Source organism: Pygocentrus nattereri, chromosome 27 (assembly GCF_015220715.1).
Source record: "Pygocentrus nattereri isolate fPygNat1 chromosome 27, fPygNat1.pri, whole genome shotgun sequence".
Lineage (NCBI taxonomy): Eukaryota > Metazoa > Chordata > Actinopteri > Characiformes > Serrasalmidae > Pygocentrus > Pygocentrus nattereri.
Window position 1 is genome coordinate 16647391 of NC_051237.1, and position 26279 is coordinate 16673669.

A 26279-nucleotide genomic window follows, 5' to 3' on the forward strand; every position below is an offset into this window, starting at 1 on the left:
TAAAGTTGACCAAGAGGAAATCGCACACTGCAAATAACAGTTTCTGTGATAAGACATCACAATAGACTTGTGCTTTGGAAACGCAGAGTTGTTTTAATATAAACCCTGAAGTATCCAGAACTGTACAGAAGGCAGAAACCGGCCTTAATTTCCATTCAAAACTGCCATTATGCACACATTTATACATTTTGCATTAATTAACAAGATAATTCACTTGAATAAACAAGGAGTCAAACTAGATCTCAAGTAATTAAAAGATACAGAAAAAAATACGACTCATAACAACTGTGCGAGACCTGGTTGACCACCAAATCTCACCATCAGATAAACGAGTTGGTGCTTAAAGCTTTCATCTTTGAGAGAGAGGAGAAAATCAAGCTCCACTCTTGCCTCAGATCTGTAAATAATCTAGAGATGTTTCACTGTGAGAAGACAACTCATTGCTATGAGTCTTAAAGGAGGTGTATTTGTCAAGAAGCCATTATTGATCAAAGCAAATGGGTAATTAATGTCTGTTTTGAAGGGTGGGCTCTAACTGAATGCATATTTACTCTTTGCAGCAAGATAAATATCAAATTGATGTATTGATACATAAATATAAAAAACGTGTCTGAATGTTCTGACGCTGCAGTGAAGGAATCCAGATTATCGTGGCACTACGATGTGTCAGCTGTCAGGAGTGAAGGCATCAAACAGGTAGCACAGTAACTTCCCTGCCTGCAGTATAAAGAAACATTACACTTTCAGTGGGAAATATAATCCCGAGTGAGGCGTCTGATGGTGATGACTGTGTTCCTTGCCTCGTTTTTTGAGCTGGGGTGCAGAAGCCTTTTCCTCACTTCCTCAAAGTCTGGTCCAGCTCTACAAATGCTGGAATGCAGGCAGACAGATCTGTTAAGAGTCTTGAGTGTAAATGGCACGTTAAGCTTTGCAAACCCACAAAGAAAACCAGTTTAATATCTTTAGTAATGCTTAACAGTCAAGCAGGTTGATGAATGTTTTTTCTGCCTCAGTCAAAATTGTACCTTTCAAGAATCAAGCCAAAGCATGTTACAACGTTGTCCATTTGCAGAGCGAGAGCACGGACCCTCAGACAGAAGTGTTTCCTGGGTAAAGATTGAAAATCACAAGAAAAATATAAACACAGTTCACACGCTGATTCATTTTAATATAAACAAGTGGGGAGGGAGTCCACTCACATTAACTGCTCCACCAGCAGGGGGCCTCAGTAATTCAGATAGGTGTCTCCTTTGAGCCTTGTCTAGCGTAGACATCCTCCCGGCCACCAGGTGGCAGCCTGTCCTCAGCAGTTGCTCCAAGAGGTCCAGGTGAAGGGGCGGTCTGCTCAGCTGGAGCAGACCGGAGGGCATGAGGAGGCAGGTGGTCTGGCAAAGTGCACTGCGGACTGAACACCCCACTGGCACCGAAACACAAACAAACAACATAACTGTCCTGTTCAGCTTTACAAAGTTCACATTCGACTGATTAAACAAACAACCGGTCTCTGAAAAACATCACAGATTAATGTTCAACCTGAAACTGTAACATTAATCTGGTTAGATTAAGATTTTTCAACCTCACACATGCAAAAGCCTTCTATGCCCTCATGTTTCATGACTGATGTTTCGGAGCAGCACGGACCATCTGGGAATATCGTCTTTATATCTTGCCCAGCTTTCTGATAGTGGAGTCAGTATACAAAGGTCATTACTTGGAAATCATACTATAAACATCATTGCAAACCCAAGTAACCATGATCTAACAGTGAGGAATGTGTCAATAAGTGAGCTCTCCAGATAACAAACAGGAGATTTCAAATGCTGTATGCCAGGTTAGCTCTGTCTGGTGGGTCTGTGGCGCATGGTTGATCACAAGTTCTCCAGAAGAAAATTTTTGCCATGTTACCAGCATAGTAGTGTGTGTGGTCAACTTTGGTGGTTATGCAGCGCTTTACAGAATAACAGAATTATTTTATTGATTTATTTATTTTTCAGTCTATTGTTATTTAAAATAGTTCTGTCTTTCATCTTGTGAGACTGCGTTCTATTTTTCTACCCTCTTTTCCTTTATGTGGTATCAGAGCAGTTTCATTTAGCTTATAAGCTGACCAAGATAAAGTTTTGACCAAGATACATTTTTCAGTTCCTTTCTAATTAAAGGAATAAGGGAAATTACATGATTGCCCATGGAAACCAGTGGTACGTTACAGATGCAATCTACAGAGATCAGGTTGGAAAACACGATTATTCCTTTAACATTAAAATGATTGTAAATGAAACTTGTCATGAGTTGCAGTAATTAGGGCTGAGTATTGTTCAAAATATTTTGATACCGAAACCTTGACTCTGATTCCAAATCCTGAGGAATCTTATTCTTGATGCCTTTTTTAAAATCACTATCTGAAAGTAGGCGTGGCTTAAACCAGAAACAAGTGAGAGATGCTGTAAGTGGGTGTATTTACTGACCACAAATGATTACAGACTGATGGGTCTAAAAAGCTCTGAGGTTCACAGCATTCAAACAGAATGCATACAGACTCTCATAGGTGTAACCTAGTACTAAATAACAGTTTCGTGGTACTCGCTGTTGAAGTTCAGTCGAAGTTCACCATAGATGCCGTTGTGCACTGTGTCAGTGCCATAGCTGGCCCTCCACAAGTCTTCTGCACATGCTTCAGCAGGGTCCTCAGGGTCCAGCAGCTCCAAAAGCCTCTTAACTGCATTCACTCTCTGTAGGCATAAAGCCAGCGCAGGGCCAGACTCCTAGTACCTGAAAATCAAGTACAGACCATGACAAAATTATTTGTAAAGATAGTTTTGCGTAGTTTCATGAAATGCTTTCTTCTAGTTGTTCAAATGAGCAGTAAGAAGGAGAATGACCTGGTGCTCTTGGGTCAGCACATCTGCCATCTTTGAGTCAAGCACAAGCACTCGCAAGCCCACCAGAGTGAAGCTGTTCTGCTGGATCTTGCTGAGGATTTTGTGCAAGCAGTGTCTCCAGACGCCGGGTTTGAAGAGTGCCAGAGTGAGAAGAGGCTGTGGGCCTGCAGAATGTAGCAGTGCGAGTCGGAGAGACAGCCATGAAATATGCTCTTTGTCTGAATAAGTCATCACTTACCCTCTGTCATGCAGCTGAAGAAGGACTGACTTTTGGAGCCTGAAATTAGACAGACATTGTCAGCGCATTGTGGGTAGGAGGTGCTTCATCGGATGGCATTTTCACAGATTTTTGCATATAATAGACATACAGTATAGCTCAGTGGTAGGAGAAATTTCAACCTTGTACAGCTGCTGTGATCTAGAAACAAGGGCACATGCAATTATTTCAAAATCATTTGCCTTGTCCTGAAGGACGGGGAGGAAATGTAAAATTCTGTTTTCTCAGTTCAATTAACTTCTTATTCAACTGGCTATTAACTCAGTTATTGATCTTCACAAGTTACACAGTTATGACAGCAAGGAATTAAAATGTGGGTCCACATATGGGTCTTTGATGTTTAAAGGGTTCACATGTGAGTGCCTGAAGGACATTGATAATGAACATGTCCATATTTGATGCTCTGGGCAGCTTTGAAGCTGAATCTTCACCTGGGATCAACACTGCCTCAGTGAAGAAGAGGGTGGCTTGTCTGTAGGCCATTTCATGGGTAGGCGACATCAGTGCACTCAGGTTCCCTGGGTAGTCTTGTCACAAAAGCCTCTGCAGAGTGCCAAATGCCTGCAGCCCCCTAAGGGCACAGACCAGGGCTGGGGATGACGCCAGGCTTGCCACACTGCTCTGCCACAGACGGTCACCGACCTCGAAAGGGCTCAGCTCCTGAGCCTGCCTCAGGGACGGCGTGGGCAGCCATTTCAGTGCCAGCAGCTCAAATCTCTCCTCCCTCGCTCCTCCTGGGTACATTTGAACAGTGGACATTGTGATCTCCGAAAGAGCAAATAAAAGCGTCAAATAACAGCACAGAGCAACAACCAAATACGCACTGTAATACTACTACAGGTTTACCTTCACACATTTGAAGTGACATAAAAGGTGTCTGTATATATCTCAAATGAATAATGTTCACTATTTTACATCATTTTTACAATGTAGATTTAAAACTCTGTGTTTTTTGCTGATATTTTAAGTACCACATTTGAAATATGAAGTATTCTGGATATTTCTTTTATATATTTAATTCTCTATATCATATATAGAGCTTTCTCCATTTCTGAAAAGTGATTCCACACTTTGGAAGTGATTCAAACTGCGAAGCATAGTTAATACGCACTCAGAGAAAACACTAAACTCTGCAGTCCCTCTTGGATTGGTGTCACGGTCACTTAGGAAGGATCTAGGGATGTAAATTATTAACCAATTAACTAGGGCTGACATTGTTTTGATATTGTCATTGTTTTGATCAAAATTTCAATTTGGAAGACCACAATTTTCAAATCACAAGATTTACTTTTTTTGGATCTAAACATGAATGTGCTGTGTAGATAACACAACCACAACTAACAGGCAGTCTAGAGCGCTACGTTCAGCATTCAAGGCTGAAAAAGTGTCTATGTTGGTTTTCATGGGCAGAAAAAAAAGAGCTCGCTCTGGACCTCAATTTATAGAAAAGCATCACAATTCAATTCAGTTACAACAGCAATTAGATATTTTCTCCAAATTGTTTACCTCTATGATTAACCAGGAACCAACAACTAAACAACTGTTCAAGCAATGCTATTAGTTTAAAATCAATGTCATTTTTGAATCGCAGACATAAAGGCGTTCTGGTAGATAGGTTTACTGAAAAAAATCATGCAAGCTGGGGGAAAAAAGTGGTGCTCAGGACCTCTTTTCCAGAGGACGATAGCAAAAATGTATTATAACAAAAGCAAACATCTGCGACTGATAAGGCTGATAATGTTTTCCAAGGGAAAGTGCATAGAGAAGTGGGAGGAGCTCACACACTAAATTATAGAGAAGAACATGGCAGATGGCTTTTCAAGAATTAGGTACACACAACCAAAATACATATATTACAGTCATTTCATCAAAATGAAAATAATTCTGAACATCTTTTAGCAGTCATAATGTTCTTATGGACGGTATGTTTAATACAGCTTATAATGGCTGTCTACTTCATATACACACTTATGTCTGAGCCCCACCTATCAGCTCTAAGTTCCATGGGTGCAGCATTAATACAGAAATCAGCTGTGTGCTCTCATATGCATGTACTAATTACTACTAATACTTTGATGGGTTGCGTCCTTGATTTTAGGCTTGCTGGTTAATTTGTATTCGGTAGTAGGATCAGTAGTAGGACTTTTTAAATCAGCCTCTGTGCACCTGCTACACCTCCTCTAATGACTTTGTGAAGCAGACTTATGCCCTCCTCCATAATGTCGTGACCGGTCAGCGTGAGAATCACGATCTGCTCCGTCTCACTGTGGTTGGACAGGATCACGTGGCTGAAGTCTGGCAACGTCCATGTAAGCCCACCTACAGCATATAAATATGTTATTTGTTCTCCATCAGCTGTTACGCTCAATGCACAAAAGTACACAAATTAGATTCATGCCAGTGTATTTGTGTACAAAGGAATTTGAGGAGGTTCTCTTTGTAAGGCACAGCATGGAAGCAGAGATCTGGAGCTAGTCGAACATCACTTGCCAGTCTGGCATGGAGCAGTCCAACCAAGCCTTTTACTGCAATCTCATTCGTCAGACCTTCAAAAAAAGGAAAAAAGGCTCTCAAATCACTGTGGAACTTTTACTTACTGGACAGAGCTTATAGTAATTTAGTTATAATGCTGCTATAGTAGATGAGTCTTGCATATACTCACTGAAAATGCATAATGATACATATCTCTGGCCATTACTGCCACTATGTGTAAAAAAAAAATTTTTTTTAATTGTTCCTTGTTAAGCTATTAATCAAATTGAAAGCAAAACTAAAGTGTGTTCTACAAGGACCTTTCAATAATCTCCACTCTTAGTTACTGACTGTCCATTTTGCAGCTTAGCAGCTGTAACCAGGCTTGACCGTTTTGACAAGATTTCAGAACGTTATAATATGCTGCAGTGTTGAACGTGGCTACTGCTAAATCAGACCCCTGATGTAAAACGTTTTCGCCAGACTGTTTGCTTAGGGCACAAAAGGCCAGTGGTCCTCTGGTATTTGGTAGTTTGATAGTAGACGTCCCCTACTATACTAAAGTTCTGCAGAAATATGCTCCTGCAGCATGTTTGGCCCCAGATTCGTTTGAGTAGATTGTAACTAAACAATGAATATTGCTTGGGAATAAAATAAATAAAATCAAAATTTTAGAGGAATTAATCAAATACGCTTAGGATTACATTTGAATCTATTAATGCAATGCTAAAAAGTGGTTAATTGGTTAATTAATTAAGAGTTCAGAAAAAAAACAAAATACACTAAATCGAATGGCCACTACGTTACGTACACCTCCTTGTATCTCTACTCACTGACCATTTCGTCAGGTCCTTTTCATGTAGGTGTATTTTGTAGTTCTACAGTTAGACTACAGTCTATCTGTTATTCTGCCTACTTTTTAGCCCCCTTTTAGCCTGTTTTTCAATGATCAGAACCCCACAGCACCACCACAGAGCCGATATTATTTGGCTGGTGGATCATTTTCAGCACTGCAGTGACACTGACGTGGCGTGTTATGTGTACATTGCACTGGGTAAGACACATCAGTGCTGCTGGAGTGTTTAAACACCCCAGTGTTACTGCTGAACACACTATGGAGCAGATGACCTACTGTCTCTGACTTTACATCTACAGGGTGGACCACCAAGATAGGTGAGGTTTAACAAAGTGGATAGTAAATGGACACAGTGTTTAGTGACTCAAGCAGCACTGCTGTATCTGATTCACTTACACCAGTGCAACACACACTAACACGCCACAACTACGTCAGTGTCACTGCAGTGCTGAGAATGAACCACCAACCAGCACTCTTGTGGTGGTCCGAAACAGGCTTAAAGGGACCTAACAAATGAAGAGGCCGGTCGGTGTATATATGCAAAAGTATGTGGGTACCTTACCATCACACCTGTACGAGGTCATTGGACATTCCATTGCAAAACCATCGGCATGCCACCACTTTGCAGCTATAACAGCTTCCACTTTTCTGTGAAGTCTTTTCAGAACATTTTGGAGTGTATCTCTGGGAATGTGTGCCCGTTTAGTCAAAAGATCATTTGTAAGGTCAGGCACTGATGCTGGACGAGAAAGCCTGGCTTGGAATCAACGTTCGGTTTTGTCCCATTGGTGTTCAGCGGGGTTGAGGTCAGGACTCTGGAGTTCCTCTACACCAAACTGATCAAACTATGTGTTTATGGACCTTGCTGTGTGCGCTGGTGCACAGTAGTGCTGGAACAAGAGAGGGCCTTCCACAAACTGTTGCCACAAAGTTGGAAGCATATAATCCTTTTAAGTGTCTAAAATGTCTTTGTATGCTGTAGCATTAACTTTACCATTCACTTTACCAAACTCTGAAAAAGAACCCCTGACCATTATCCCTTTTCCACTGGACTTTTCCATTGGCACTGTGCATTCTGACAGGTAGCATTCTCCTGGCATCTGCTAAACCCACATTCGTCCATCAGACTGCCAGATAGTGAAGTATGATTAATCAGTCCTAGGAACACATTTCCACTACTCTAGAGTTCAGTGGTGGCGTGCTTTACACCACTCCAGCTGACACTCATCAGTGCGCATATACATAGATGTATATATACACATCTTAGGCTTGTGAGCAGGTGCTCAGCCATGAAACTTCATTCCAAGAAGCTCCTGATGTACAGCTTCTGTGCTAATGGTACTTTCAGAAGCAGTTTAAAGGTTAGTGAGTGATTGCAACAGAGTGCTTCAGCACTTGGCAGCCCTGTTATGTGAGTTTGCGTGGTTTACCACTTTGTTTCTGCACTTCAGTTTCACAATAAAAGCTTTTCCAATTGACCAAGACAAAGACTTCTGGCAAAAATGAAATCCTATCACAGTGCCATATTTAAAGTCACTGAGCTATTTAGTACAACCCATTCTACTGCCACTGCTTGTCTATAGAGATTGCATCACTGTGTGCTTGATCTCATACAACTGTTAGCAATGGCTGTGACGGAAACTTCCAAACTCAATACTTCGGAGGGTCCACATACTTTTGGCCAAATATTACACATGATTTCTCGTTAGGAACGTGGAAGGTGAGGACTGCACTAGTAGGCAGACTTCCTGTCAAATATGATTTTGCATTACTAACAAAGCTTGGAACAAAACCAAAATACATGGCCTTCCGTTAGGATGCTGGGCATAGAAATAAGAGCTGCACCTGTAGACAGGCTTCCACAGTGGCGCAGTGCATTTTCTTTCTTCAGCAGCAGCACCAGGCAGTGAGAGTGGAGCTCTCCATCCAGAAACACCATAGGTGCGTGACAGAACGCTGATATCTAACATGACCAGAAAAGAGGTTCATGACAAACACAATCTCCATCACTGTCACTACCTTCTCTCTAAGATCCATGGAGCAAAGCATTCATGAGACGTTTACTGCGGGTGCTAAAACCTGATTACCTGATTACCTGCTCTGAGGCGAGGCCCAGAGATGAGGCTCGCTTGCTGGAGATCAGTACTCTCTGTAGCCCCACTAAGTGGAAGCCTCTTTTTGCACATACAGCTGTAACAGCACAGCAGAACCACTGGAGATACAAGCAGGAACACATCGCCTAGGAAAAGAGGAAGTTGAGTTGAATAGTTAGAGGCTTAGACAGAGTCTATGACAGTGTTTCCTAAGCATAGATGCCTGTCCTTATCATTTTTTTAATAGTGTCTTAAGCTTGATTCAACTCATCAGCTTATAACAACCCTTTCCTGAACTGAACTGCAGGTATTACGACTAACTACACAGATGGAGTACTCCGAAACCAGAATTGGGAAATACACTGAAAAATACACTAAAGAATACACTTATTCATCAGGTATGGTACACCTATCTTCCACCTACACTCATAAATGATATCTTCCATATAAAAGCACTTTGTTAATTCCAAATTATTCCACTGTTAGATGTAGTATATGGCTGATTACTGACTGTAGCCTATCCTCAGAATGGCTACAGTGAGCAGTCTTGTGCTCACAAAGTGCACTTACACTCTCCAGCCACTATGCTGGGAACAGTCATGCAATTATTTACATATGTGGCAGCAGTGCTTTCTTTACCCACATCATTCAAGACCTTAAGTTACATTCACCTCAAACATCAGAATACGGAAAATGTGATATAAATGACTTTGACTGTGCATGGTTACTGGTGCCAGACCAAGAATGGAGTGGTTTAAGTATTTCAGGAACTGCTGATCTCCTGTGATCTAGCAAACTGGCAAGTGTATATTCTGGGCCATGACTCAATTTCTTTGCTATACATGCATACATAGTTGTAGTAGAGATATGCAGCAATACTAGCAATTGCCACAGCTTTTTTGCATCTGACGTGATAAAGACAAAATTAAGAAATGCTCTTCCTACCTTTCACTGTGGCACAGAGAGCTGCAGCAGAAGAGGTTTCAGCGTTAAAAGCTCTGTCTTTGTCGTCACTACAGCTCTGTTTCCTGTTGGCAGCAAACACGTTCAGGAGGTATTTCAGAGTGCTTTTGTGACCCGTAGTAACATTGAGAGCTTTAGGATTTATGGAGCTACTTACTGTTCTGTTACCATAAGGCCAGTTTTTGGCACCCTCCCACCAAACCACACAGACAAACCCAAGTGCACCCGGCTGGCCATTCATGGATAAAGGAGCAGGGGCTGATTTTGGTCATGGCAGTAGAGGGCACTGACAGATACTGGGTCAGTTTTCCAGGCCAACTAGGGGTCTGAGGGCCCAGTTGTCTCCTGCCAAATGGAGCTGGCGTATGTTCCACTGATAGCCAGAGTGAGCATTGGCTGATGGGTTGACTCCCATCCATGCCCACCTGTCACATGCCCTGCCAAAAGGAAGCTATTTCACTACAGATCACTGCAATCTCCTAATGCCATAAATGTCTCTAAATGTAAATAAAATGTTTTGGCAGTTTTAAACTATCACTATACACTAGTATTCAAATGTTTGGAAACAGTGTTAAAAATAAATAAATACATGATTATGCTGCAGATACATGTACTGTATGAATGATTTTATTACACTGCTCTTAACAGATTAATGGAGCTGTGGAAAATTCTAAAATGATTGAAAAATCTAACATCTAACATCCAGAATGCCTCATATGTGAAAAAAGGGTGATCAAATGTTGAGGCAGAACTTGACAAAAATGACTGTTGATAATTACAGTGTACAATTTACAGTACATTCCTGGAAATACTGAATTGTCTAGTCTAGTGTCCAATACATACTGTAATACCTACACTATGTTATTACTGTATATAAAATAATACAAAATATTAACATAAGTGAATGCAAACTTTTAAACCCTAGCACATGTACCAGCTGAAGAAATGACACATAAACGTTATGTGTCTAGTTGTTTACCTGCAGTATTTGCTAGGAGCTCTTCAGAAAAGTAAATGAATTGAAGGCTGCATACATCCAGTCCTGAACTCTGTGGAAGCTGAAGGGTATGATGTGTCGCTAAAGGGTCATGAAATAGTGGTCCACGTCCTAAAGCGATCACTACCAAGAGACTACCACAGACCAAGAAAGATATTTGTAAGTAATCCAAGGAAAAATAAAAAGTGTGTTTGTATTACTTTTGTATTACCTTCTCACCTCAGTGTGAGACTGCTGAGAAATCACGGCCTCTGCCCTTTGGCATTTTTGGTCTCGGGTCTCAAGTGTCTGCCAATAGAACCCAGGACTCACTCCAAAGGCCTTCTTGACAGCCTGCAGTAAAATAGTATGTCAGAGCAATACAACAAAAAGTAGACAAATATATCTTTGAGTAAAACATTGATATGAATCTGAATAAATCTCCATTCATGCATTTGGCTGACCTCTTTGTCAGGGCTTATGGAAATTAAGCAGTCAAGACTCACAAAGAGTCTTGAGTGCAGGGCAAAGAGATAAGTGCAGGATGGGCCTGCTGTTCTAGTAAGTGGTTAAACTGTGGCAGTCATGATACCATTGCATCTGAGACAGAAACCTGGACAATCGCTGATGGAATACATCCCAGCCTTTTTTCACACCCTTTCTATATAAGTAAAATAAACAATGACACTAAACACACCTTAAAAATGGCTAGATGTTTGGATATATATGTCTCACCCTAGGCCTTATGTAGAGGCTGGCTTTCTTCAGGAGACACAGCAGAGACATAAAGCACCAAACCACCATCTCTGCAGAACTGCTGCAGTCCAGCCACCCAAAATGGAGCGGTATTTCTGGCTTCTCTCATGGTGTCCTTCGTGCTACAGTTATTGGGCTTAGCCTGCCATGAACCAGATTAATGACAAAAGAGCACTAAACATGTTAGCCAGGCAAATACACCATCTAGTAGTGGTAAGGGTGGTAAAGGCATAAAAATGCATCTGAAGGTGGCAATTCAACTGAACTCATTTTGAAGGTTTATAATAGATCATAATACTTTACAATTCTATGCAGTAAAGCATGCACTCATTAATACATTTTCAAATAAAATAATGTTCAAATTTACAGTACTGTGCAAACATCCACATTTTTATTTAACTTCCAGTCAAAACGGCTAACAAATACAAGTTATTCATTTTTCACAGGAATCAAAAAAACACTGTATTGAAAAAAAATCATTATATAAATGCAGAAATCTTAACAGCCAAATATCAAGATTTCAATATCTAGGGTGTCCCCTATTCTCCTTTAGTACACATGCTATTGTTTTTAGAAGACTTGCTTAGTTTATCAAAGAAAATGTTATTTTTCTGTGTGATGTTTTTGTATACCTCCAAAGTTCAGTCTTAGGCATTTTTCTTCTTCTCACTGTCCAAGTAATCCCAAACACATACAGTGAATCTAGGGTGGCCACTGTTCCCAGAATACCATCAGCTTCTTTGTTTGATTTGCAAATGTTTCCTTTTCTCAGTAAGGGTAGCTTCTTGACAACAACACATCGTTGACCCACAGCACTGGGTTGTCTTCTCACAGTGGACGGATGGACAGAAACATCTGTGATTTTTTTCAGATCTAAAGCTTGATCTTCACTTTCAACGATGGCAGCTTTAAGTACAGTTTATCTGATGGTGACAGTTTTGGTGGTGCACGGTTGTTAGGAGTGTCGTTTTTTCTAAACCTTTTAACCTTTTTTTAATTTTAAACTCTTGTTTTTGACTTAACTCTTCCTCTTCCTACGTGGATTATCTTGTATGTAATCTCTGAAAGTCATTACTTGATAGCTCTTTAGACTGAATAAATATGATCAGTGGTCTTTGACTTCCGAATCCACAATAAAAAAAACATTGCTTGTTGTTTTATTGTCTGTGTTCCACTAGTGTGCTAATAATTTCTCGTCTGATTTACACTCAGTTGAAAAAGTCATATTCTACATCAAATGATAACACATACCGAGGGCATGAACCAAGCTATTAGGGAGTTGTAAACATGAGATCTGACTGTGGTTGAATGCACCACCGTGTGTGCCTTTCCCTGCGCTCGTCCTGCTACCACACCTGGGCTGGACAAAGTAACGGTCAGGAGCAGGCACTTGCTACTTTGGAGGTTTGGAGGCAGAGTTCTGAGGAAAGATGTGACCCTTCCTGTTAAAGCAGTAAGAAAAAACACATTTAACTTTCTCCATAGCTATGAAATAAATCCCTTGATTCTAGAAATGTCTACAAAAAAACTGCTCACAATATCATAAAGAATATCGGTTATCTCAGCAGGGTCAACAGATAATTCAGATACTGTTGCCATTGAGCCTTGTCATCTGCTAAAAGGGAGGACATGGTATTTTTGATCAAACCAAGTCATGCTGTGTCGAAGGCATGCAAGTTTAATGAGAGTAGCTAATTTTATTTGCATTCCATTATTTTATTTATTCATATTTCAAGAATGATATTTTTCAAAAGCTATGCCAAGTCTCTGTACCTCTCTTCCTTCTTGTGAGAGGTCGGTGTTTTATCTGGGCGTGCTGCAGCCTCTTCACAGGCAGTTGTAGGAAAGAACGTTTTATCCAGAGGTGGTATCTTACAGCTGTGCTGATCTTCCCTTATTCCTAATATCTTTTCTTTTTGAGGCTCAACAGAATCTTCAGGAGTTTTTCGGACACAGTTCTCTGCGCTGATTTGATTTGACTCTCTTATTTTTTGAAGTAATGCACTCTTCCCAGTAAGTATCCTGCAAACACAGATTATAAATACATTAGATCAACATGAATTAACCTGAAATCTAATATGTTTAAAAAAATTTAAAAGACTTGTCTTTTCTTCCACTCTCTAAAATGAATTCTGAAACATTACAAAGACTTATATATATGTGTGATATGTCTGGAAGAGCATACCCATTTCTTCTGGCTGCTTCTGGCTGTGTGTTTCCCACTCTTTCTGAGGACAGGCCTTGCTTCAGTAGGTCAGGACATGAGGGTGTGTTACAAGTGTCTGCTGGTTTGGTCTGATGATCATGGTTGCGCAAATCAATATACACAGTGGGAGAATTGTAATTTTTCTGATGCAGTTCTACTGCAATATCATTACAATCAACGGTCCATCTATCAGTTCTTCTGTGGAACAAACAAGAACACATTTCAATTAATGAATACTGAAATGAGTACCATATTGTACAATGTAGTAATCAGGATTATACTGTCCTTAAAAACACTGTTAATCTAAATGTACCGTTACATAGTTTTGAAATTATTTAATCATAGTATAAAAAGTACCTTTTGGTAGCCAGGTTACTTATATGAGGTTGCTGAAATTTACTATGGATTTCCTCAGAAGAATTGATCATTTTTGTGTCCACCTTCTTAGATGTCTGCTTCTCGCAGAAAGCAGCCAACTGATCCATTATATTACTCTCTGGTCTTTCACTGGAATAATCTGTAATCCAATGGATGGTTAATCCCTTACAGTCACAACTGTACATTGTTCATCAGAACAAGGAAACTCATACACGATAAACTGGGAAGTTGATAAGGTCACAAAGACAAAAGTACAAATATCAAACCTGTATATTTAAACGGTCGAAAAAGCAGCGGTTCCCCTTGTTCTCTGGTGTCTTTGCGATAGCCACTGTGCTGTTTTAGAGACTGAAGAACCTGATCCAGATCCCAGTTCTCCAGAGGCTGTTGAGAGAAGCAGTGCTGTGTTCAGTATTTTGTGGAGTTAGAGCTTAAGACTGACTCTGATGAGTACAGCACAATTAAACTCACCTTCAGCGACAAAACGGGGTACGGCTGTGTATGCATCTTTTTTACAGATCGTTTACAGCAGCTTTCTCCTGCGGATGTCTGAAGAAACTTTTCGCTTTCAGGGTCTGTAAACTCCCCTTCATCCGTGCTCATATCAGAGTTACTGTTTTTCTGCTCACGCACAAGGTTAAGCTCTTCGTCAGGTGATTTGGAATGGTCCACAGATTCACTTTCACAGAGGCTTTCTATTTCAGTTGTGTTGATAGCGTCCGTCTCCAAGCCATGCCCTGTAGCAACTAGGGTGTTGATAGTGTCCATCTCCAAGCCATGCCCTGTAGCGACTATGGTCTTGTGGCCATTATGCTGTCTAGGGACCAGAGGCGTGACATCATCTTTCTGGTCATGGAGGTCATCACCAGTCCCATATGTGAATGGTTCTGTAACTGATTTGAGCAGATCCTGTTTCATCAGAGAGAACACATTAGGACTAAGATAAGGACGAAGAACTCTCTCTTTTTAATCTCTCTCTCACACACACACACTGACCTCAATTTCAGGTTCCCCTAATGACAGGTAATCCAAGTCCACTTCTGCCCCTTGAGGCAACTTGAGGAGTGACGGTCGCTGATAAACAGATATCTCCTCTTCATTATCCGACTGCAGAATACAACACTGTGCTAGTCATACACCCTTAAAAACTGCTCTTTCGAAAGCTTTTTAGTAGAGGTAATGGGTATATATAGAGCCACGAACACAAAAAGAACCATTTATATGGTTAATGATATGATAATAATATGGCTTTCTAAAAAAAACACAACAAAAAGTGTTCCCTTATTGATGCACGCTAAGCTAACTAATAACCTAGCTTTCATTCTTTACAGCTATACCCTTTGCATACAGCACACATGTATATATATGTTTGAGCTTTTTAAGCCTGTTTTCTGACAAAATAATGAAAACAAATACACGTATTCAGAGTCTACTATGTTATACCAAAGTGCTGCACCGCTTTGATAGAAAGAGAGAAAATCATGTTATGCTCTTAACTTGGTGAAGGGTATCTTTTTCAAAGTTTGGCTGTTTAGCACAATGTGGGTAGCTTACTTAGGCTAACACTAGCAGGGCTAAACCTCATAAGCTTCAACGGTAAACAACGTATCGCTTACTTACTGAGGAAGACACGTCAGAGTCAACTGTGGGAATCTGAGATTTTAACCTGTCAAAAAACGAACTATTATGCATTTTCGTTTGCAGTCTGGCCCGCTAACTGGTTCACCTGGCTAGTTAGCCAGCTAGCGAAGGCTGGTTAGGTTTGTTTGAAGCCATCCGCACTCAGCGGTTGTCATGGCGACAGGAGCTTCTGCCCGGACACAGCTCACCGCCGGTCAGTGGTCTGTGAAGCAGGTTTACAGTCACTGTCCAAACAATACTGGACGTAATTCTGTCAGTTTCTTCCTTGTCGAATGATAAGAGTTTTTGACGTAGGCACCAAAAATGAAACTCCCTAAAGGTGGCTAAACATTCGCCCGTTTCTTGCTCGAGCTTTCCCGTTCCACCTTAAACGGGACAGCAGCGAGATTGACGTTACAGTCTGGTGGCCGAGGCTAACCTCTCTCAAAATGTGACAGAAGATACGATCTGAATTTCAAAGCAGCCAAGTCAGGGCTACCTAGCTAATAAACTGCCAGAGAAAGGACGAAGATTCTGGTGTGGATTTTCCCGTTCCACCTTAAATGGTACAGCAGTTGCATTCTGGCGGAGAAACGCGCACCGTCCGTGGTTGGGTGCGTGTATGAGGGACAGAGGCGTGTTTACTTGTGGGGTCTGCTCTTGTTAGTGTGCCATGGCGCTCAGAGTAGTTTGCCGTGAAACGGTTAATCGTACAGAGACTTAATGACTCGGGTTTCTTTGCAGTGGTGGAGATAGGAACCGGGGTCACAACGTCTGCAACACAAACAGGGACATTCAGTTTAATATCCAAAACGACTAGTAAACCTGCACGTGTCCCCTGGGGTTTTGTGTGTCGTGGTGATAATGGTGAAATGGTGCTAAATCTGAAATACATTTTCTATTCGGCCTCAAAACACCCAGCACGTAGCCCTGCACCATAATCACCAGATTAAAAAAAAAAAATCTTTATCTCAAACCTATCCTAGAACAAAGTCTGAGGCATCAGACAGCATTAGAACCATTGCATATCTGAGGGAGCTTTGAAAGGCAGCTTGGCTGTTCAGCACAATGTAGGTAACCTGTAGACTACTGGAGGTTTAAACAGTTTAATAGAGCATTTTACTTCAGACCACTCTGAATGACTATTTATATCATGACTGAATTATGCAAAAATGTTGAAAGGTTGGTTGAATACCCCTTTAAACTAGCAACAGTGTGCAGTAACATTTGCATGTTTAATCCTAAAATGAATGTACCACAAAAAAAAAAAAAAATTTTGCATGCCTTTGGACTAAAATACAAAGATTGGTATTGTTTCTGTGTCCCTATTTGGTCTATGTTTGGTCAAGCGCTCAGCATGTGTACGCTGTTCTCTCTCTCTCTCTCTCTCTCTCTCTCTCTCTCTCTCTCCCTCTCCCTCTCTCTCTCTCTCTCTCTCTCTCTCTCTCTCTAATATTTATTTAGAGAACAAAACCAAACACAATCTGTTTATTCTGAAAGATACATCTGATGTCGGGTGAACAGTTGCTCACTAAAAGACTTTATATGATGAAATACCTAAGTAGATTTGCATTTTTCATGGCATTAATCCCAAAATAATTAATTCTGAACACGCACCTACATCTCAGTCTTACCCTAGCACGTCTGACGAATACTTTCAATGAGAGCATTGAGTAAACATAAAACTCTGACAAGTCGCCTATTATAGGCTGTGTCCTCTATCGCTGATAATGATTAAGCAAGAGAGAAGCAAGTGTTGTGATAAGGACGCTCGGGGCACAAAATATTGCACGTAGGACCTATAATGAGACTCGCTGTTAACTGTCTAGCACAGTCATTTTTATTTGAAGTCAACAGACTTGCTCTTAATACACATGAACATAAATCATGATTTGTTAGTTCCACAGCTTTTGATTTCAGAAGGTATACAATACATGAGAAGATAGTACAGTTGGAAAGACAGGAAATTTGAATATTCACAGTTGATTATAGTATTTTGCCATGTATTTGCCAAGTATTTTGCCATGCTTGCAGAAGCTTGAAAACTTGTCTCAACCACACTTCTACTCAAAAGACTTAGCAGTCCTTAAAGTGTTCGCTGCTGACATCTCGCAGGTCTACGCCAGCAGTGTTGGGTGGGCTGGTACATGTGATGTTATTATAGATTGTGATAAGCGTGTTGGGCTCCTCACCCTCTGCCAGGGTCTCCATCTGCCGTGGGACCACAAGCGGCTTCTGCAAGCAGAAATCCCTAAAAGGTTTAGCACTGCAGTCACATTGCCAGTTGTTACCTGATAGCCAAAGCTGGTCTAAGCCATCAGGAATGGAAGACGGAAGGGTGCTTAGTGCATTGTCCCTCAGGTTAAGGTAGCGCAGCCGTGGCAGCATGTAAAGTGTTGCGTTAAGAAGGACCTCCAGCTTATTTCCAGAGAGGTCTAGCCAAGATAGGTGCTGCAGTGGCAGAAGTACTTCTGAAGGAAGCTGACGGAGGAGATTGTTGGACAGAAGAAGGTAGTCAAGACTCTTTAAGCCATAGAAGGTATGCGAGGAGAGGGATGCCAGTTTGTTGAATCTCAGGTCAAGCTGTTGCAGTCGTTGGAGCTCCATAAAACTCTGTCGTTCCACCACAGAGATGTCGTTGTGTTGTAGGAAAAGTCGACGTAGACTTGTCAGACCAATAAAACCTTGGGTGGACACTTTGGTCAAACAACCTTTGTCGAGATGAATGCTGTGGAGCTTTGACAGGCCTTTAAAAACCTGGTCTGGCAGGGTGCGGAAACAACTACCAGTGAGCTTAATCACAGCTAGATGACTAAGACCCATGAAGGAACCCATTCGTGCCTCTTGTAACCTGTTGTGCTCTAAGCTGAGAACCTCCAAATGGCCCAGTCCTTCAAAAACTCTCTCGCCTAAGACCCGAATCTGGTTGTGGCACAGTCCAAGTTCTTCGAGATACTGCAGGTCACGAAAGGTACCTGGCCTTAGACTGTTTATTGAGTTGTTTGACAGTCGAAGTACATGCAGGCTATGTAGGCCAAGGAAAGTCTCGTCGTGGAGAACAGAAAGTCGATTCCTGCTCAGATCTAGCCACCTCAAGGATTTCATGCTGACAAATGCTCTAGGTGCCACTGTCATAATCTGATTTTGGGCAAGATAAAGCTTCAGCAGCTTTGGAAGTTTCACAAACACATTTGCTTTGATAACTCTCAGCTGGTTTCCACTTAAATCCAGCTCCTTTAGCTCTGTAAGACCCTGGAACAGTTGAGTCTGAAGGTAAGCCAAGCGATTCCCAGCAAGCACCAACTCTCGTAAGCCATGTAGGTCCTGAAATCCAGTTTCTGGAAGAACCGAAAGGGAGTTCCATCCTATGTTCAATAACCACATATGTGAGAGTCCAGCAAACAACTTGTCATCTAAACGTGATAACTGATTGTTGTGGAGATTGAGGGAAGCGAGGTTTGGGGTACTTTGGAAGATGGTGGCAGGCAGCCAACGGAGGTTGTTTCGCTCCAGGTGCAGGTGAGCAAGAGTGTGCAGTCCTCTGAATACCTGGGAGTCGAGGCTTACCAGCTGGCCACTTTGCAGATTCAAGAAATCCAGATTGCTCAGATTTTTGAACGAGTCTGCTAGCAGGGTAGTAAACAGGTTTCCGTCCAGCCATAAAGAACGTGTTGACACAGGGATGTCGGGAGGTGCCTGTGTCAGGTTTCGTGAACTGCAGTAGACGCTGAGCTCTGAGGTGTAGTCATCATTGAGACAGGTGCAGCTCTTTGAGCAGAGAATGGATTCCTCCGTAGGCTTTGCTTCCTCTGCCCACACCAATGTTCCCAGTGCCCATAATAATACCAGTGTGGAGGACTGCATCCCTGTTAGGGCAAAGAACAGTTGTAACACTTCATGAGATACAACTGCTGAAAGATCTTTCGACAAATTTTAATGGCTTGAATGTGTCTTTACATGACCTTGTCTGCCTTTTCTGATTTTCTAAAGCTTTCTTATACATCTGCCTGTCTAAATTAAAACGTTCACCAGTTAAAAAAGTGAATCTGCAAAAAGTTTAGTTCCATTTAAAATAGCATACATTGGTTTTTACCTGTTCTCTCTGTAGTTTCAGACAGTCCGGCAGGCTTTCACTAGAAGGGTGACATGAATATGTGAAAAGACTGGCCTGCCTCTGGCCCTATTTCACTCCAGAGAAAGCCAGACCCACAGAGCAGAGGAACAAAATTAACCTCTTCTTGCCCTTGCTGCTATGCAAACTGCTGTGCCTTTGTTATGTTTAAGTATTATAGGTCATTCGTTTATCATCCAGCCTTTAATATTTTGTTTGTATTAATATTTCCACAGCCTGAGTTCATTCAATCCAGCATGATTATTTAATAATATTAAGGTTTTTCATGCAGTCATGAGAGAATACTTCTATAAATTAATTTACAGTGTTCACTTTAGTTTCACTTCATTATGCATGTTATCAAGTTAAGTCAGTTTTAGATGTTAACATTAACTTTCATATTTTTACAGTTCTGTGCCATCTATTCTTAGTTTTACTAAGTTTTAGTATGTATTAGTATTTAGTATTTATATCTGCAATGAAAGTCTTCAACCTCCTAGATTAAATTGGACTAAAGCTGTAGTTGCAGTGTGTGCAAGACTAGAGTCCTGTCTAAAAGCTGCAACTATGTTTGTAGTAAGGGGAAAAGGGCCTTAAGGGAAGGAGGATTTTATCCGGTGTATTCTCTGACATTTGAAGTTAAACAGACCCATTTTATAACAGATCTGACTGCAGTTCAGCTTACATCAATGAAGGACAAATACCATTCTTAATCTAACTCACTCCCCAAACATACAACAGACAGGCAAACAGACGACGTGGTCAGACTTCCAATAATCCACACACCTGGACATGTTCCAAGAGATAGCAAAATTTGGACAGGGGCGCCCACATTTAAAGCAGATGCATGTGGACTTTGGAACACCATTGAGAGAAAGCCATGGTATTCCAATCAATTTGTTCTAAATGAGCGATATTGTAAATGCAACTGTCACAACATGAGCTAACATGCTATACTATACAACATGTCTATACGTCTACAATGTATACATATATATTTGGAATGCTGGAAGAAGCTATTTAAAAATAGATTTGTAATTAGTAATGCAGATTTTTTTCCCCCCCATAAAGAACTATTTAAAACCTAAATGTCTCTTAAGATGCATAATCATAGACTAAACAATAGAGGGCAGTGTAGCCTTTTACATCCAACTATGCTGAGTTCAGGAACTTTTAGGAAATCTGCGAATGCTTCAGGATGGATTCATTAAGTATTATCACCATGAGGCTAAAGAATTATAGCTCACGTTAGTTTTGAACATTAAAAGTACTTTTATACATTTTCTTTTCCATTCAATTACATTGTTGTTCATTACATGTAAAGGGAATAGCTTGAATAAAAATAAAGAGAATTGAGTTTAGGGTAGACAACACGGCAACAATATCATATCATCATACTTAAAGACATTTGCACAATACATAATATGTATCAGAATACTTTGACACAAATGAATCTGTACCTTTTTTTTTGACCATCAGTTCTTCTGTTTTTTGTTTTATTTAGTAATGTGTTTTACATTATAAAGCCAAACTATGCTTTGTTTTAAACGCAGGGCGTCAAAGAATGACATGCAATGCTTCTACAAGTTTTACAAAAATGTCACCCATTTTTTTCAGACCAAGGGCTCATTTAAAAACGTAACATTTCACATACTAAACTGCGAGGTTTGATTAAAGAGGACTAATTATGTTCTCTTTTTAAAGAAACATGCAGTTGGTCAGTGCACTGATGACGTCCACAGTATGCTAAGAGAAGCATATTGTTTATTACAATAGCAAAAGCTATCACGATAACAATAAAGTATCGCCGTATCGTTTACCCCAGCTGCGTTACATGCTAATGTCATAAATACTTTCAGAATACAGCAATATTCATAGCAGTACACAGCCCAGGCTGAAGTCAGTCTGAACTGGAGACTGTAGTGGGTGTATTCCTTCAGCACCGCGACACATTCCGGTAGCTGTGCATTTTGACTTGGTCATAGGTGGGGGTGGTGGGAGTGGGAGATGAAATATAATATCATTGGATATTTTTTGTCCCTGCCAGCTGGTGGACAGTAAAATAATCAAAAACCAAAGGTGATGAAAATCTGATGAACTGTGTTTAATATGTCCAGGGACATGAACTGTCAAGGTAAAAAGGTCCTTAAACCAGTGTTTGTAGACTTGATCATGTAATATTAGAAAACTGGAATGTATTTTTATTTTCATTTAGTTAAAAAAAAAAATGAAAATGAATGTTTAAGAACCATGTTTTCAAAAAAGTGGTGTGTAAAAAAATTTCAACCCTATATTTCATTAAATTACTACAAAGAAAACATACTAAATGTTGACAATGAGAAATTTTGTATTATTATTTTTTTTAAATATGTGCCCATTTTGAATTTGATGCCACCTACACATTTCAAAAAAGTTAGAACAGGGGCAAAAAAAGTCTTTCAGGACTAAAGATGGGGAAGGATTCACTTTGTAAAAGACTAGAATAACATTTCTCAACATAAAATAGCAAACAACTTGGAGATTTCATCATCTATGGTACAATATCATAAGAGAGAAATCTCTGTATGGGACAAAGCCGAAAACCGCAATTAATTACATTTCAGAATTTGGGCCTAAAGGGGATTTTCCAAAAATTGTGCAGTATGCAGTGGTTGAGATGTAGACAAAGTCATCCAGAGTGGTTTGACTGAAATGGTTAATTATAAATAAACCTACTGCCTCAGATTTGTTTACAGTGTTGGTGATAGGAACCAGGGGTCACGATGTCTTCAGCTCAAAAATGGCCTTTTTAATTACTATCCAAAACCACGAGTGAACCTACACGTCATCTAGGTTTTTCTATGTAGTGATGATGATACTGTAGCAGTAAATCTGAAAACAGATAAACTATTTTGCCCTGTACACCCAGCATGTACCTCTCCACCATGACTTCAAATGATTTAAAAATACCTTTTTAGTCCAAAGCCTTCTTAAAAGTCACAAAACAACGTCTCAGACATCAGGCCGTATAGTTTTCATGAACTATTTCATGTGATAACTTTCTGTGAGGGAACTTTTATAGACATTAAACTTTCTAGATGTCTGGTTCCTGTCACCTCCACTGTGAACAATTCTGGCTCTGTAAGTTTCTCTGGAACGGAGCATCTCGAACCAAACCACTCTAAATGACTTTGTTTACATGTTAACCATTTAATTATGCAAGCATTGTGAAAAATCAGTGGAATTCCCCTTTAAGTCACGCTCCAAGGTACAGGTTTTATTTTACATGGTTACCTCACTACCTCCTTTTGGACAGCCACGGGATGTGGTGCCTCCTGTGTTGATGGGACTGCTTTTTGCTTTGGGCGTCTGGTGATACTGCATAGTCTGCATTGTTTTGCCCAACATTCACTAACTTGAAAGACTGGCCTGCATTATTTTTATCAAAATGATGGACTTCCATTGGAATGCATACATAGAAGTAGCACCCACATAAACATCAAACAGCAAAGCACCCACCTCTGCCACATCTGAGATTGTGATGGATCAGATTTCTCACATCACATCTCTCTCACACACACAAAACCTAAAAACACTGTGATTAGTTAGATTGGTTGCAGCCCTCTGCAATATCAGCATTGCAAAGTAGGATATTACTGTAATGCATAAGGAATATTGTATTGTGCGGTCCTGGTGCTGATCTAGAAGAGCGAGGGTTATTAAAATCATAAGTCAATTGACATTTCGCTCTTATTGGATGGTTTGCTATGCTGTGAATGATGTTCTGTGTCAAATACATTTTCCTTGTGGGCAGGGAAAAGGGGTGACATCATTTGTGCCCTACATTTCCTGATGGGCAGAACTAAAAGGGAGCAGCAGAGTGATCCACTGTTTTTATCTGCCATTTGTGACCATGGCTTGTCTAATCTGTGCATTTCCCTTTAGATTGTGGAGGAGATTTAAGATGACTTGGAGTTCCAAGGATTTGACAGCTCCTCCCCAATGGCACGCACACCCTTTTAGGAGGTTGCTGAGCTCTTGGCCATGGTTTCAAGGTGACTCTCTCGAGGACCTCAATGCAATTGTAACACTGTCATAACATTCGAACACCGTTGCATACCAGCATCTGCATGGGCCGGTTCAGTACGGCTTGTGCACCTTCAGACGCTCAGTTGGCTTGGTTATGTATTGCTGACACATTCTGGGAACTAAGATATACTCCATATGGGAGCCGTGTTAGGCTGAGTGACCGACAGATTCCGCATGAAACCTAGCTTCTCTAAAAGAGAATCCACAAGAGACAGCACACCTCCAGAGCAGCCTGTTATGTGGGCTTATTCTAAAATAATATTTCGTATGACCGGGGCAATATTCTGGCTTGGCCAGATATAGACACTGGCCGTCCAAGCTCGACTAATGCTGCATAGCTTAAAGCGTGTCAGACAGAATATCAAATGTGGACTTAGTTTGTGGCTCCGAAAATTCAAACGAAAAAGGAAGGTGTATGAATAATTTTAGCAAGATTGTAGAAACGCAAATTAGGCCTAGATGTGGGGTCATATGATTGCGGTACAAGGCAAGGAAAGCAAGCACTTGAAGTTTTCAGCTATGTATGCTTTTAGTATCAGTGGTACAAACAGCATGCAGAAAGATTTGTGCTGTACTGCATTATGCATACTCTGTACGTGCCAGTTATGAGGAATAAAAAAAAAAAAATTATGATATCTTCCACGAATGGCAACAGAATTTTAATGTCTACTATGCTGAACTCCCAGCAAATCTGCCATCTGAGTCCAAGCATAGACAGCATAGACCAGCGTAGCTGGTCACTCGCAAAACCAGCATATGATGTGCTTTGGATACTGGTATGCTGCTCAACCATCATGACCATTCTGGGTGCCCAGCTAAACCAGCACCATAAATCGGCTTAGACCAGCATCTCTTACACACAACTATACATCTAAGAATAGGTCATCCCACAGTTATCCCCATATGCTGATGTTGCCAGAACAATAATATGTATAATCAGTGATTAATGACCGTAGTGCTGTCACAACAGTAATGTAGCTCTAAATTAGGCGGCAAACATGAGGTGTGTTAAGAAGCAAAGCATGACTGTGGAAACACGTTTCCGCTCCTCACTGTCTTACTTTGGGTGTGCATATTTTAAAAACGTGATTCTAGTTTTTTCTCTCATTGTGATTCACACAGTAACCACGCTTACATGCATCTTGATAATCCGTTATTAATCTGACCAATACAGCTCAATGGGAATAGAACACGTCCGTGCACATAACTCAATCAGGCGGAATGTTCGGAATACATTTTCTATACATTTGAACGAGGTGAATAATCCTGTAAATAATCTCTTGAACAAAAGAACAATAACCACGTAAACCCCTGTACACGGTTACGCTCCCAGCCCGTTCTGCGCATGTGCGTTTGCGTCATAGCGAAGGTTTATGACGTTGAACACGGCGCGAGGAGAAGCTCGTCAGCAGAGCTTTGAACTTTAAAAGACATCGGTGGGACGGGCGTCCAGCTTGTGTGTCTCACAGCATCAAATCTTCCTCTCACCCCTTCTTCAATAAGCACATGTGAAGTACGTTTTCCCGAGTCTGACATCATTTTAAAGTAATTGAAAACACACCGCTTCTCGTCTCACTCTGACTGGACTCACGCGATACTCGTTGTCATGGTAACATCTACACCAAGTGGTCCTCTACGCATGCGCGCAATTCTGGATTGGATTATTGTTAATGGGCGTGTAAACAGAGATTTCCCTTCGGATTTTGAGTAGAGTGAGCACCTCAGTCTTTATATAGTCTTTTCTATCTATCATCGGAAAGTAGACACAGCCTGAGTTGTACATGAGGAGACAGTGGCTGCCTTGTCACAAAAACCTGCGAAGTATTCAGAAATAATATGCAAGAGGGGCTCTGAATAAACAAACGACAACTAAAATAATGAATAAATCTGCCATCTGAGCCCAAGAATGTGCCGTCTTGTCATACGCTTCAGCACATCTAAGAACTAATACTGCCACTATGAAACATGCTAGTCAGGACGTGTCATCAGGGCCTGACTGCCCTTTGTACTAACCAGTGTGGTCAGTAGGCCTGTATGGTCAGGGCAGCCACATCTGTTCAGAGCTGAACAAACACCTCAGCTGCCTCTGCCTTGATTCTGTCTTAAAGAGGGGGCAATCAAGAGTAAACACAAAGCTTGTAATGTTTGCAGTTTTGTTTAGAATGTTCAGAAAATGAACTTGGGGCAGTCGTGGGCTGGAGGTTAGGGATCTGTGACCGGAAGGTTGTCGGTTCGATCCCCAGAGCCGACAGTCCATGACTGAGGTGTCCTTGAGCAAGACACCTAACCCCCAACTGCTCCCTGGGCGCCGTGGATAGGGCTGCCCACCGCTCCAGGCAAGTGTGCTCACTGCCCCCTAGAACTTGTATTTACTAGTATGTATGTGATGTTTCACTTGGTGGAATTTTCCCGGTTGTGGGATTAAAAAAAGTATCACTTAATCATAAAATGCTCCCGGGTGAATGAGAAGAAAGCATCCTAGAGTCCTTCAACAATCGGACACAGGGATGGTGCTCCAACCAGATGTTTGCGTTTGTTCATGTTTGTTCCTGTCACTGTACTCGATTAGTCTGAAATTACTTTTGAAAGCATGTACATTGTAAACATTATGCACCCAATGAACA

General features: G+C 40.9%; 2 protein-coding genes across 6 annotated transcripts; both read right to left on the bottom strand.

Moving 5' to 3' along the window:
* Nucleotides 1-73: 73 nt before the first annotated feature.
* On the bottom strand, nucleotides 74-16083 carry LOC108433166. 5 transcript variants are annotated; one of them, XM_017707560.2, is made up of 16 exons: nucleotides 11252-13030; nucleotides 10757-10870; nucleotides 10520-10671; nucleotides 9698-9977; nucleotides 9523-9605; nucleotides 8572-8723; nucleotides 8330-8447; nucleotides 5571-5702; nucleotides 5323-5475; nucleotides 3588-3890; nucleotides 3118-3156; nucleotides 2880-3043; nucleotides 2609-2769; nucleotides 1200-1417; nucleotides 1026-1106; nucleotides 74-870 (listed from the first exon to the last, which is right to left on the bottom strand). In XM_017707560.2, the coding sequence occupies exons 4-10, from the start codon at nucleotides 9775-9777 to the stop codon at nucleotides 3688-3690; spliced, it is 921 nt and encodes a 306-aa protein (XP_017563049.1). In that variant the 5' UTR covers nucleotides 9778-9977; nucleotides 10520-10671; nucleotides 10757-10870; nucleotides 11252-13030; the 3' UTR covers nucleotides 74-870; nucleotides 1026-1106; nucleotides 1200-1417; nucleotides 2609-2769; nucleotides 2880-3043; nucleotides 3118-3156; nucleotides 3588-3687. The 5 variants fall into 5 exon arrangements, with proteins under 5 accessions (XP_017563049.1, XP_017563048.1, XP_037391388.1 ...); XM_017707559.2 differs by having other exon boundaries at nucleotides 2880-3156; XM_037535491.1 differs by lacking the exons at nucleotides 74-870; nucleotides 1026-1106; nucleotides 1200-1417; ... (7 more) ...; nucleotides 8572-8723; nucleotides 9523-9605 and adding exons at nucleotides 13046-13294; nucleotides 13458-13673; nucleotides 13836-13995; ... (2 more) ...; nucleotides 14853-14963; nucleotides 15477-16083 and having other exon boundaries at nucleotides 9792-9977; nucleotides 11252-12714.
* A 1198-nt stretch (nucleotides 16084-17281) lies between these two features.
* Nucleotides 17282-19656, bottom strand: igfals (insulin-like growth factor binding protein, acid labile subunit). The gene is made up of 2 exons (XM_017707567.1): nucleotides 19570-19656; nucleotides 17282-19342 (listed from the first exon to the last, which is right to left on the bottom strand). Exon 2 carries the CDS (start codon nucleotides 19338-19340, stop codon nucleotides 17553-17555), a length of 1788 nt encoding a protein of 595 aa, XP_017563056.1. The 5' UTR covers nucleotides 19341-19342; nucleotides 19570-19656; the 3' UTR covers nucleotides 17282-17552.
* Nucleotides 19657-26279: the final 6623 nt, after the last annotated feature.

Excerpts from the sequence above, each read along its gene's own strand:
- igfals (XM_017707567.1), bottom strand. The coding sequence starts at position 19,340 with ATGCAGTCCTCCACACTGGTATTATTATGGGCACTGGGAACATTGGTG.
- LOC108433166 (XM_037535489.1), bottom strand. The coding sequence starts at position 15,548 with ATGCATAATAGTTCGTTTTTTGACAGGTTAAAATCTCAGATTCCCACA. Across the intron at positions 14,241-14,327 it reads ACCCCGTTTTGTCGCTGAAG|CCTCTGGAGAACTGGGATCT; the intron begins GTGAGTTTAATT and ends TTCTCTCAACAG. Across the intron at positions 13,996-14,122 it reads TCGACCGTTTAAATATACAG|ATTATTCCAGTGAAAGACCA; the intron begins GTTTGATATTTG and ends ATTGGATTACAG.